The sequence below is a fragment of the Schistocerca nitens genome, chromosome 11 (genome assembly GCF_023898315.1).
Source record: "Schistocerca nitens isolate TAMUIC-IGC-003100 chromosome 11, iqSchNite1.1, whole genome shotgun sequence".
NCBI classification, from domain to species: domain Eukaryota; kingdom Metazoa; phylum Arthropoda; class Insecta; order Orthoptera; family Acrididae; genus Schistocerca; species Schistocerca nitens.
Genome location: NC_064624.1, coordinates 156,216,743 through 156,228,975, shown reverse-complemented (window position 1 = coordinate 156,228,975; position 12,233 = coordinate 156,216,743). Strand labels below are relative to the sequence as shown.

General features: G+C 42.3%; 1 protein-coding gene across 3 annotated transcripts in view; it reads left to right on the top strand.

Moving 5' to 3' along the window:
* Positions 1–12,233, top strand: part of LOC126213059 (dynamin-like 120 kDa protein, mitochondrial) — a 228,132-nt gene that overhangs the window by 103,380 nt on the left and 112,519 nt on the right. For all 3 annotated transcript variants that reach the window (XM_049940634.1, XM_049940633.1, XM_049940632.1), the window contains one exon: positions 9,096–9,259. In XM_049940634.1, coding sequence (XP_049796591.1) covers positions 9,096–9,259 — 164 coding nt within the window. The remainder of the gene's footprint in view (positions 1–9,095; positions 9,260–12,233) is intronic.

Below are 12,233 nucleotides of genomic sequence, written 5' to 3'. Positions count from 1 at the left end.
CTCATAACTTTCTCACCTTCAAATATTTTCAGGCAACTTTTAAATCTACCGCAGCATGACTGGCGTGTTATTCCTGTACTGAGGGTCACCTGTCATTTTTGTTTACAAGTTGGTATTAAGACTACTGGTCTTTTGACAGTACTGAATGCTGAAGTTGAAGTTAGGAGGGACCACTTATCTTACAAAACATTTGAATATAGTAACGGAATCGAAGAACTAGCAAGGATGATAGTTTATTAACAACCAAAGGCAAATTTGTTACGAATGTTCTCGACAAAGGTCTCACAGTGAAACATCCGTACTGCTTATAACTGAAAAAATGAGAGGTGTCGTCCAAACACACTACACATCAACACTTATCTACTAGTCTTCAATAGTAACAATATATATGTAGACTATCTGATCAAAAGTATGCGGACACCTCAGTGTAATGTAGAAGTGACCACTAGATGTCACGAGAGGCAGGCCCTTCGGTATAAAAGGATGCAGGGAATATTGGATTGTCAGTAGGGGAAACAGTAACGGTTGAATCGGCCGCCGAGCAAAGCTCGACAAGTTTTAACCCCACGGTGCCGAATGTTACGAATTCGCATCGTACAGATTTTGTGACAATAATTGGAAGGGTAACTGTTTCTGAGTGTCAGTGCCGGTACATGGTGTTCTGCGCGAAGCTGCCGACACTTCTGACAAATGCTGCATTCTCCCGAATGGTGTAGGTACCACCAAAGTACCACGATTTTTTATTTTTGTCTTTCCTCTAGAAATTTATTCAGGTTCGTGTGGACTAGTCAATGTCTATCACACGAGTAACAAATCACTCGGGAACATTGCAACCCTTACAAAGCCACCTGTGTTCAGTGTCGGTGACGTGATTGTGAAGTGGAAATGAGGAGGAGCAAGCACAGTTAAACAGAGACCGGGCAGGCGTCACATACCGACGGTCGGGAACCCTCGAGAATTACTGAGGATGGTCGTAAAAGGTTGTGTGAAATTGGCAGGAGAAATCACTTGTGAGTTCCGGAGTGCTACCGGTAGTCCATCTAGCACAGTGACTGTACGCAGTGAGTTAAAAAGAATGCGATACGGTGGTCGAGCAGCTCCTCGTAAACCACTCGTTTGTGTAGCTGGCGGTAAGGGGCGCTCGTGGCGGTGCGAAGTATGATGCCGTGGACAGTGGGAGACTGGAAATGAGTGATTCGGAATCGCGTTATAGCCTGTGGCTGTGCGATGGAAGGGGTCAGTTTTGCTAAATGCCTGGAGAATGTTAGTTGTCGTAGTGTGCAGTTCCTACAGTGAAGTAAGGAGGGGGTGGTTTTGAAATCTGGAGACATTTTTCGTGTTTAAGGTGTGGTCACATTATTGTACATAAGAAGTCGTGAAATGCAGAAGAGTATGAACACATTTTGCAGCATAATGTACTGCATACAGCAGAGGAAAAGCTTGAAGATGATGATTGTTGGTATCAGCATAACAGTGCACCCTCTGATAGAACAGCATCTGTGAGGTAACAGACTGGTTGTCCAGAGTTCTGACCTGAACCCAACAGATCATCTTTCGGACGAGCTAGAACATTGAATTCGTTCCAGGCTGCAGTACCTAACATCACGCTACCTTCTCTGGTTTCGGCTCTCGAAAAAGAATGGGCTGCTGTTCCTTCACAGACATTTGGACACCGTATAGAAAGTCTCTCCAGGAGAGTTCAAGGTGTCATAAAGACAAAGAGTGGACACACTCCATATAATGTCTACTAATACGTGGTGTGTCTAAAAAGTTCGGTGAATGCTATCCGACAACAAACGAAACAAAAGATACAAACAAGTGGTCTTTATTGCCCTTCAAAATAGTCGCCACCTGCTACAGCCCACTTTTGACAATGTCTGTAGAGCTTCTGGCAACTATCAGCAAAGGCCTCTTGTGGAATTGATTGCAGAACAGCAGTCACACGATCTTTGGTAGCATTCACATCCACATGACGCTCACCTTTAATGGCCGCCTTCAAGCGGGAAACGGGAAGAAGTTCGCAGGGGCCAGATCGGGGGCTGTTCGAGAACAGCTACCATTTTCAGCTCCAGAAATTGGGGCACACGGATCGTGCAGTGTGCAGGGGCATTGTCGTGGAGCATCATCCATTTTCCGGTCCTGTGCAACTCTGTCTAAACCCACCAGATTTGCTGTAGCAATTGGTTCAAAGCTGACTGCTAAAATGCAGCATTAATGGTTTGATCTGCAGGAACAAATTCTGTGTGGATGGTGCCGTTGTTATCAAAGAAGGTGATTCACAGTGTTTTCACCTTTGATTTTTGCAGATTTTTTTTTTTTTTGTTTACGGGGAATACTGAACACCGTGACATCTACTGCAGTTTCCATCCGTTTTGCTTCCTGCTCGTCTTTGAGCTCCTACTGCACAAACTGGGAGCGGATCTTCTGGTTATCTAAATCACAGCAGACAGTGGTGTGCACCGTGTCTTTGCTAAAGCCCAGTTCCTCTGCAATCGATCAGGAAATCCGTCGCCAATCTCGTGCTAGGATTTGTCGCACTTTCTCGATCTTTTCTGGGTTCTGCTTGTCGATGGCCGATCTGAACGTGGCTCGTCCTCAGACCCGTGACGTGCACCTATCACACTATTGATTTGGACCAGAAACTTGCTCTTGTAAATTGGATTTTATTTCGGAGTTGGATGGAAGGATTACTGTAGTGTTCTCGACAGTTGACTTAATGGTCCATTTCTCGTTAAATATTTGTACTGAATTAACACCACTTCCTAAAGCTACCTAATTGTGAATGTTATGGAGCTCACCGCTATGACTGGCAGGAAATCACAACATGAGAAAATTGATCTGTGACATTTTGTGCTTTAAATATATTACAGGTTATTTTCCATTCGTACTTTTCTTGCTGGTTCATTTGTCTAACTGGTGTGGAAGACCTCCCAGATGGGCAATTTTTTTTTTTTTCCATTCTAGTAAAAGTGTTCAGTGGCTTATCAGGATCAAAACACTTGCCGTTCATTTATATGATAAATTATAAACAATGTATTCCCTGGTTCAATTCACTCATATTGTAGGTATTTTGATGTCCTCTGTTGGCACATGTAACTTACTTTTTCTTTGTGTGTGCGAGAGATGCGTTCTGAAAATTTGACCTCCTGTTATTGTCACACAGTGCATATGATGCTAATTACTCGTGGTAACTAGTCGCCAACAACTCTGCATTGTATCTTGGTGAAAGAGTGGACAATACTCATAAGACATTTACAGTTAGCAACAATTGTGCCGCTTAAGAAACTTTCCTGTTATATTCTAGAAATTTATTCGGCTTATCAGTCCACACCTGTAATTAGACACCACACACAAATACACACACACTTAAAGAATTGTGGAAAATTGCTTAATTGATGCTTGTTGTCAAATGAAAAATGTGCTACTCCACGATTAAGTAATGGCCGATGGCTTCATTTGTTGTGTTTCTGGTACTGCCACATGCTACTAAATAGTAGTTCCTTATGCATTGCTAGTAGGCACTGTCTATCATATAAACTGCTTCGTCTTATTTTTTATGTTCTTGTGTTTGAACCTAGCCCAATATATAACGTGGAATGTGTCAAAATAATGCTTTTGTGAGTTACAACTTTCCTCTTCTGGCCTCTTCAATTTACAGTATACTAGATAGATTCCTAACCATTCTCCAGTGGTCATTTGCCTGTAATAGATCACAAGCTTAAAAGAAAAATTATACATGCGTATGTGAGAGAGTGAATGTTTAATGTTACAGTATAGATTACAGGTACTAAACCTTCCCCCCAACACTCCTCCATGATTGAGGTGTAAGGCTTTGTACCATTTTTACTTCAACATTTGTGATTATTCTATGCAACTAATGCTGGAAAATTTTAGTTCATTTTTTTGTAAACTTTATTATTTGAAGGAAACATTAAGACAGATTGAGGTGGTTATTCTATATGCCTTACTCCAGTAGCTTAGTCTTTGCACTTTTCTCAAGTTTTAAATGAAATAAAAATTCTCACTTTGTCTGTTCCCATGTCTTACATAACTAAGTAAAAATTTTTGTTGGACTACAAACTGGTTACATGCCAACCTGTTATAGTTCACAAAATTTTGTTGTTATATATTTCACTGATCCCCATTTCATAAATTACTAACACTTGATGTTTATTATTCAGTGCCTGTGCGACTTCTTTATTGTGGCTGTGTGAGTGAGTGTGGTGGGTGCAGTATTTTCTCTTAATGTTTGTACAACTAATTCAGTACTGTTGGCTGGAAAAATTTAGACTGAAGCTCTTACCCTTTTTTAAATCATTTTTTTTATGAAGTGGTAGAACAAATTGCCTCTGTTAGTCACAAATGCAATTTTTGTCCATTTTTCTGCACCTGGATTTTAATGTTGTTTTGTAAGGTTTTTTAAATTTCACTTTTTAAATCTTAGTTATTTAATATTTGTAATGCTCCAAGAGATTGAGGGTGTGTTTTTAGCCACATAGTACTATAAGTAATGAAAGAAGCACAGGTAAACCTCTCACTGTATAGTTGAGATGTTGAGTGAACAACAGGCACATGAATGAGATTTAAATCATTGCTTCCTTCCTCGTAGTGTTTCTGTCAGTCAGTTATTAGTGTACAATAAATTATTTAGTGTGGAAGTGAAGATGTCTGTAAGAGAATTAGGTGATTAACTATATCATTAGGAAAATTTGTTTGAAAAAACTAAGACATTTTTAGTCGTCAGACTCCTGACGAGTTTTGCATCAACCTTTCCATTTCAGAGTAGAACTTGCAGTCAGTCCATGGTTATTTGTTGGATATATTCCAACCTTTGTCTTCCCCTAAGTTTTACTCTCTACAGCTCTCTCTGGCATCTTGGAAGTTGTCCCCTGATGTCATAACAAATGACTTATTGCTTTCCTTGCTGATTCTGTGGAGAACTTCCTAATACTTTATCCTATTAGGCCATCTAATTTTCAGCTTCCTTCTATAGTAAATCTCATGCGCTTCAGTTCTCTTCTTTCCCAGTTATTCACACTGTCCACGATTCGCTGTTGTACAATGCTGCACTCCAAACATACATTCTAAGAAATATCTCCCTTCTATTGAGGCCTTTGTTTGATACCAGTAGACTTCTCTTGCCCAGGAATACCTTTGCTAGTCTGCTTTCTATGTCCTCCGTACTTCATCCATTATGTCCACATTGTCCCCAATTTTGATCTAAAGTTTATCTCTACTATCATTTCTACTACTCCTTACTACTGGTGAGTATCTTATTTTGGGACGCAAAATCCTGAGTACTGCCAACAGACACATTCGTAAAATGAAACAAATGAATTTTGCCTCCCAAAATTAATTACTGGCCAGCCGGTAACTCCTTGAGTTTATAAAAGTTTTTTTCAATTAAATTTTCCTCTTGGTACAGTTATTGGCCCCCTCCATGAACCAAGGACCTTGCCGTTGGTGGGGAGGCTTGCGTGCCTCAGCGATACAGATGGTCGTACCGTAGGTGCAACCACAACGGAGGGGTATCTGTTGAGAGGCCAGACAAACGTGTGGTTCCTGAAGAGGGGCAGCAGCCTTTTCAGTAGTTGCAAGGGTAACAGTCTGGATGATTGACTGATCTGGCCTTGTAACAATAACCAAAACGGCCTTGCTGTGCTGGTACTGCGAACGGCTGAAAGCAAGGGTAAACTACAGCCGTAATTTTTCCCGAGGGCATGCAGCTTTACTGTATGATTAAATGATGATGGCGTCCTCTTGGGTAAAATATTCCGGAGGTAAAATAGTCCCCCATTCAGATCTCCGGGCGGGGACTACTCGAGAGGATGTCGTTATCAGGAGAAAGAAAACTGGCGTTCTACGGATCGGAGCGTGGAATGTCAGATCCCTTAATCGGGCAGGTAGGTTAGAAAATTTAAAAAGGGAAATGGATAGGTTGAAGTTAGATATAGTGGGAATTAGTGAAGTTCGGTGGCAGGAGGAACAAGACTTCTGGTCGGGTGACTACAGGGTCATAAACACAAATTCAAATAGGGGTAATGCAGGAGTAGGTTTAATAATGAATAGGAAAATAGGAATGCAGGTAAGCTACTACAAACAGCATAGTGAACGCATTATTGTGACAAAGATAGATACGAAGCCCACACCTACTACAGTATTACAAATTTATATGCCAACTAGCTCTGCAGATGACGAAGAAATTGAAGAATGTATGATAAAATAAAAGAAATTATTCAGATAGTGAAGGGAGACGAAAATTTAATAGTCATGGGTGACTGGAATTCGAGTGTAGGAAAAGGGAGAGAAGGAAACATAGTAGGTGAATATGGATTGGGGCTAAGAAATGAAAGAGGAAGCCGCCTGGTAGAATTTTGCACAGAGCACAACATAATCATAGCTAACACTTGGTTTAAGAATCATGAAAGAAGGTTGTATACATGGAAGAACCCTGGAGATACTAAAAGGTATCAGATAGATTATATAATGGTAAGACAGAGATTTAGGAACCAGGTTTTAAATTGTAAGACATTTCCAGGGGTAGATGTGGACTCTGACCACAGTCTATTGGTTATGACCTGTAGATTAAAACTGAAGAAACTGCAAAAAGGTTGAAATTTAAGGAGATGGGACCTGGATAAACTGAAAGAACCAGAGGTTATACAGAGTTTCAGCGAGAGCATAAGGGAACAATTGACAGGAATGGGGGAAAGAACTACAGTAGAAGAGGAATGGGTAGCTTTGAGGGATGAAGTAGCGAAGGCAGCAGAGGATCAAGTAGGTAAAAAGACGAGGGCTAGTAGAAATCCTTGGATAACAGAAGAAATATTGAATTTAATTGATGAAAGGAGAAAATATAAAATTGCAGTAAATGAAGCAGGCGGAAAGGAATACAAATGTCTCAAAAATGAGATCGACAGGAAGTGCAAAATGGCTAAGCAGGGATGACTAGAGGACAAATGTAAGGATGTAGAGGCGTATCTCACTAGGGGTAAGATAGATACTGCCTACAGGAAAATTAAAGAGACCTTTGAAGATAAGAGAACGACTTGTATGAATATCAAGAGCTCAGATGGAAACCCAGTTCTAAGCAAAGAAGGGAAAGCAGAAAGGTGGAAGGAGTATATAGAGGGTCTATACAAGGGCGATGTACTTGAGGACAATTTGATGGAAATGGAAGAGGATGTAGATGAAGATGAAATGGGAGATATGATACTGCGTGAAGAGTTTGACAGAGCACTGAAAGACCTGAGTCGAAACAAGGCCCCCGGAGTAGACAACATTCCATTGGAACTACTGACGGCCTTGGGAGAGCCAGTCCTGACAAAACTCTACCATCTGGTGAGCAAGATGTATGAAACAGGCGAAATACTCTCAGACTTCAAGAAGAATATAATAATTCCAATCCCAAAGAAAGCAGGTGTTGACAGATGGGAAAATTACCAAACTATCAGTTTAATAAGTCACAGCTTCAAAATACTAACACGAATTCTTTACAGACAAATGGAAAAACTAGTAGAAGCCAACCTCCTGGAAGATCAGTTTGGATTCCGTAGAAACACTGGAACACGTGAGGCAATACTGACCTTGCGACTTATCTTAGAAGAAAGATTAAGGAAAGGCAAACCTACGTTTCTAGCATTTGTAGACTTAGAGAAAGCTTTTGGCAATGTTGACTGGAATACTCTCTTTCAAATTCTAAAAGTGGCAGGGGTAAAATACAGGGAGCGAAAGGCTATTTACAATTTGTACAGAAACCAGATGGCAGTTATAAGAGTCGAGGGACATGAAAGGGAAGCAGTGGTTGGGAAGGGAGTGAGACAGGGTTGTAGCCTCTCACCGATGTTGTTCAATCTGTATATTGAGCAAGCAGTAAAGGAAACAAAAGAAAAATTCGGAGTAGGTATTAAAATTCATGGAGAAGTAGTAAAATCTTTGAGGTTCGCCGATGACATTGTAATTCTGTCAGAGACAGCAAAGGACTTGGAAGAGCAGTTGAATGGAATGGACAGTGTCTTGAAAGGAGGATATAAGATGAACATCAACAAAAGCAAAACAAGGATAATGGAATGTAGTCTAATTAAGTCGGGTGATGCTGAGGGAATTAGATTAGGAAATGAGACACTTAAAGTAGTAAAGGAGTTTTGCTGTTTGGGGAGCAAAATAACTGATGATGGTCGAAGTAGAGAGGATATAAAATGTAGACTGGCAATGGCAAGGAAAGCGTTTCTGAAGAAGAGAAATTTGTTAATATTGAGTATAGATTTAAGTGTCAGGAAGTCATTTTTGAAAGTATTTGTATGGAGTGTAGCCATGTATGGAAGTGAAACATGGACGATAAATAGTTTGGACAAGAAGAGAATAGAAGCTTTCGAAATGTGGTGCTACAGAAGAACGCTGAAGATTAGATGGGTAGATCGCATAACTAATGAGGAAGTATTGAATAGGATTGGGGAGGAGAGAAGTTTGTGGCACAACTTGACCAGAAGAAGGGATCGGTTGGTAGGACATGTTCTGAGGCATCAAGGGATCACCAATTTAATATTGGAGGGCAGCGTGGAGGGTAAAAATCGTAGGGGGAGACCAAGAGATGCATACACTAAGCAGATTCAGAAGGATGTAGGTTGCAGTAGGTACTGGGAGATGAAGAAGCTTGCACAGGATAGAGTAGCATGGAGAGCTGCATCAAACCAGTCTCATAACTGAAGACCACAACAACAACAACAACAACAACAACAACAACAGTTATTGGCAGTATAATTAAATGAGAGTTAGTGAATTGTAAAGAGTTAGTTCCAATTGTGAACATTACAGCCCTCTTTGAAGAGAAGCACTGCGGGTTACAACCATTACACAAGAGGTGTCTGTTACACACCCCTTTTGCCATGTCAGAAACCAGTGTGTTTGTTATTTGCTGGTGAAAATATCACCTTCTGAAATTGTCCAGTAGTTTGTATTAACTATACAGGTATAGGTGTCCATACAGGTATAGGTGTCCAGAGTTGCAGTTATCATCACTGTACATCTCCCAAAGTCAATACAGGCCCACCTTCTCCAACTCAGAAGTTGACCCGATTGCCACCGATGTGTTGCAGAAGTCGCTGATCGACATGTACTCGGAGGTTCTGGACGAGCTGAGCGGCTACGACTCGAGCTACAACACGCAGGACCACCTGCCGCGCGTCGTCGTCGTGGGCGACCAGAGCTCGGGCAAGACGTCAGTGCTCGAGATGATTGCGCAGGCCCGCATCTTCCCCAGGTGAGCTGCTGCCTACAATAGTACAGTTGCTGCTGCGGCTAGCAGCACATATAGTAGCATTTGCTCTCACATTCAGAATGTGCACTCTGTTGCATTTGTGTGTTAGTCATCAATAAAATGTGCTCGACTCAGAGTACGTTATTTTTATGTTAAAAGTCTAGACTGAAGTGCTGTGTTCAAACCATAAAACTACTCTCTTATGTTTAATCTGAGTTTGAGGGGAGACATCTTTTGAGAGTATAGTATTTTACGTCCCCAGGTTTAGTCTAATGAAATCCACCCAGAGTTCTGTTATATTTATATGAGATCTCAAGCTGATGAAAAACCAGCACTCTCTCTCTCTCTCTCTCTCTCTCTCTCTCTCTCTCTCTCTCTCTCTCTCAAAAGCACCACTAAGGAATTATAGAAAAGGGATGGAAATCGGTAGATGTGACATACATGTACAGACAAACTGAAAAATTGGAGTCTTCATTCAAGAGAAAGAGCTTCACAAAGTGAGTCAGTCTCACGTTGGTCCACCTCTGGCCCTTACGCAAGCAGTTATACAATTTGTCATCGATTGGCAGAGTTGTCGAAAGTCCTCCCGGAGGATAGCCTGCCGAATCGAGTCTGACCGGTACGTTAGATCGCCAAAATCCCGAGCCGGTTGGAGGACTCTGCCCGTAATGCTCCAAATGTTCTCAGTCGAGGAGAGATCTGGTGACCTTGCCGGCGAAGGTAGGGTTCGAGAAGCTCAGAGACGAGTAGTAGAAGCTCTCACTGGGTGCGAGTAGGCGTCACCTTGCTGACGTGTAAGCCCAGAATGGCTTTCCCTAAAGGACAACGAAACAGGTTGTGGAATATTGTCGACATACCACTGTGCTGTAAGGGATGAGAGCCGAAGGTGTCCTGGTGTGAAATGAAATGACACCCCAGACCGTCACTTCTGTTTGTCGGGCCGTACGGCAGACGACAATCGGGTCGGTGCCCCACTGCTGTTTGGGTGTCTCCAGACAAGTCTTCGGTCTGGAATCTTACTGACTGGAGTAGAATTGCCTCCAGTGATGAGTCGCACTTTGAAATGCCCTTGTAACCAGTAAAGATGTGTCTGGAGATGCCCCGGCCAGTGGAGGGATACTAACCTGACTGTCCCCTGCCGTATGCCCCGACAACCCGGAATGGTGGTCTAGGGTGCCATTTCATTTTGTACCGGGACACCTCTGGTAGTCATCCGCAGCACCCTCAGAGCACAGCAGTACGTCGACTGTATTCTGTGCCCCTTTTTATTGCCCCGTGTGGCCGGCCATCCTGGGCTTATGTTTCGGCAAGATAATGCCTACCCACACTCGGCAAGAGTTTCTACTGCTCGTGTTCGTGCTTGCCGAACCCTACCTCGTCCAGCCGTACCGTCGCACCTCTCCCCATTTACATTTGGTAGCATTATGGGTACAGTCCTCCGACCGACTTGGAATTTTGATGCTCTAACGCACTGATTGGGACGGAGTTTGACACGATGTCAGTCAGGAGGACACACAATAACTTTGTCATCAATGCCGAGCTGAATGACTGTTGGATGAGGGCCAGAGGTGGACCAGCATGTGACTGACTTACTCAATTTGTGAAGCTCTTTCTCTTGAACAAATCATCCATTTTTTTCTGAAATTGTGATCATTTATTTGTATGTACATGTACATCTACATCCATACTCCGCAAGCCACCTGACGGTGTGTGGCGGAGGGTACTTTGAGTACCTCTGTCGGTTCTCCCTTCTATTCCAGTCTCGTATTGTTCGTGGAAAGAAAGATTGTCGGTATGCCTCTGTGTGAGCTCTAATCTCTCTGATTTTATCCTCGTGGTCTCTTTGTGAGATGTATGTAGGAGGGAGAAATATACTGTTTGACTTCTCGGTGAAGGTATGTTCTCGAAACTTCAACAAAAGCCCGTACCGAGCTACTGAGCGTCTCTCCTGCAGTCATCCACTGGAGTTAATCTATCATCTCCGTAATGCTTTCGCAATTACTAAATGATCCTGTAACAAAGCGCGCTGCTCTCCGTTGGATCTTCTCTCTCTCTTCTATCGACCCTATCTGGTACGGATCCCACACTGGTGAGCAATATTCGAGCAGTGGGCAAACAAGTGTACCGTAACCTACTTCCTTTGTTTTTGGATTGCAATTCCTTAGGATTCTTCCAATGAATCTCAGTCTGGCATCTGCTTTACCGCCAATCAACTTTATATGATCATTCCATTTTAAATCACTCCTAATGCGTACTCCCAGATAATTTATGGAATTAACTGCTTCCAGTTGCTGACCTGCTATACGAGGTGTGGCTAGAAAAAAACCGGACTAGTACTGGTGAAACAATAAAACGAATGCAATAAGGCTGAAAGTCGCGTGGCCTGTCACGTGACTCTTGCTCCGCCTACTGCTCGAGTTTCATCTGCCTCCTGCACTCAGTCTGCCCGTGGCGTCTGTTTTAAGTAGTTGACGTTTTGTCTGTGCGTCGGAAAATGTCGAGTGTACAGAAAGAACAGCGTGTTAACATCAAATTTTGTTTCAAACTAGGAAAATCTGCAAGTGAAAATGTTATTACTTGCGATGAATCGTGGTTTTTTACTTATGATCCCGAAACTAAATGCCAATCGATGCATTGGAAAACTCCTGGTTCTCCACGACAAAAAAAAGCACGAATGTCAAAATCGAAATTCAAGGCAATGATGATTGTTTTTTTTCTGACATCAAAGGGATTGTGCACATTGATTGGGTATCAGAGGGACAAACAGTGAATCAGCATTACTACATTAGCGTCCTGGCTACCCTACATGAGCGAGTACGGAGAAAACGGAACGATTTGTGGAGAAAAGAGTCATGGATCCTTCACCAAGACAATGCTCCAGCTCACAGTGCGTTGTCAGTGAAGACGTTTTTGGCAAAACACAACATTCCCATCTTAGATCATCCACCCTACTCACCTGATTTGGTCCCCTGTGACT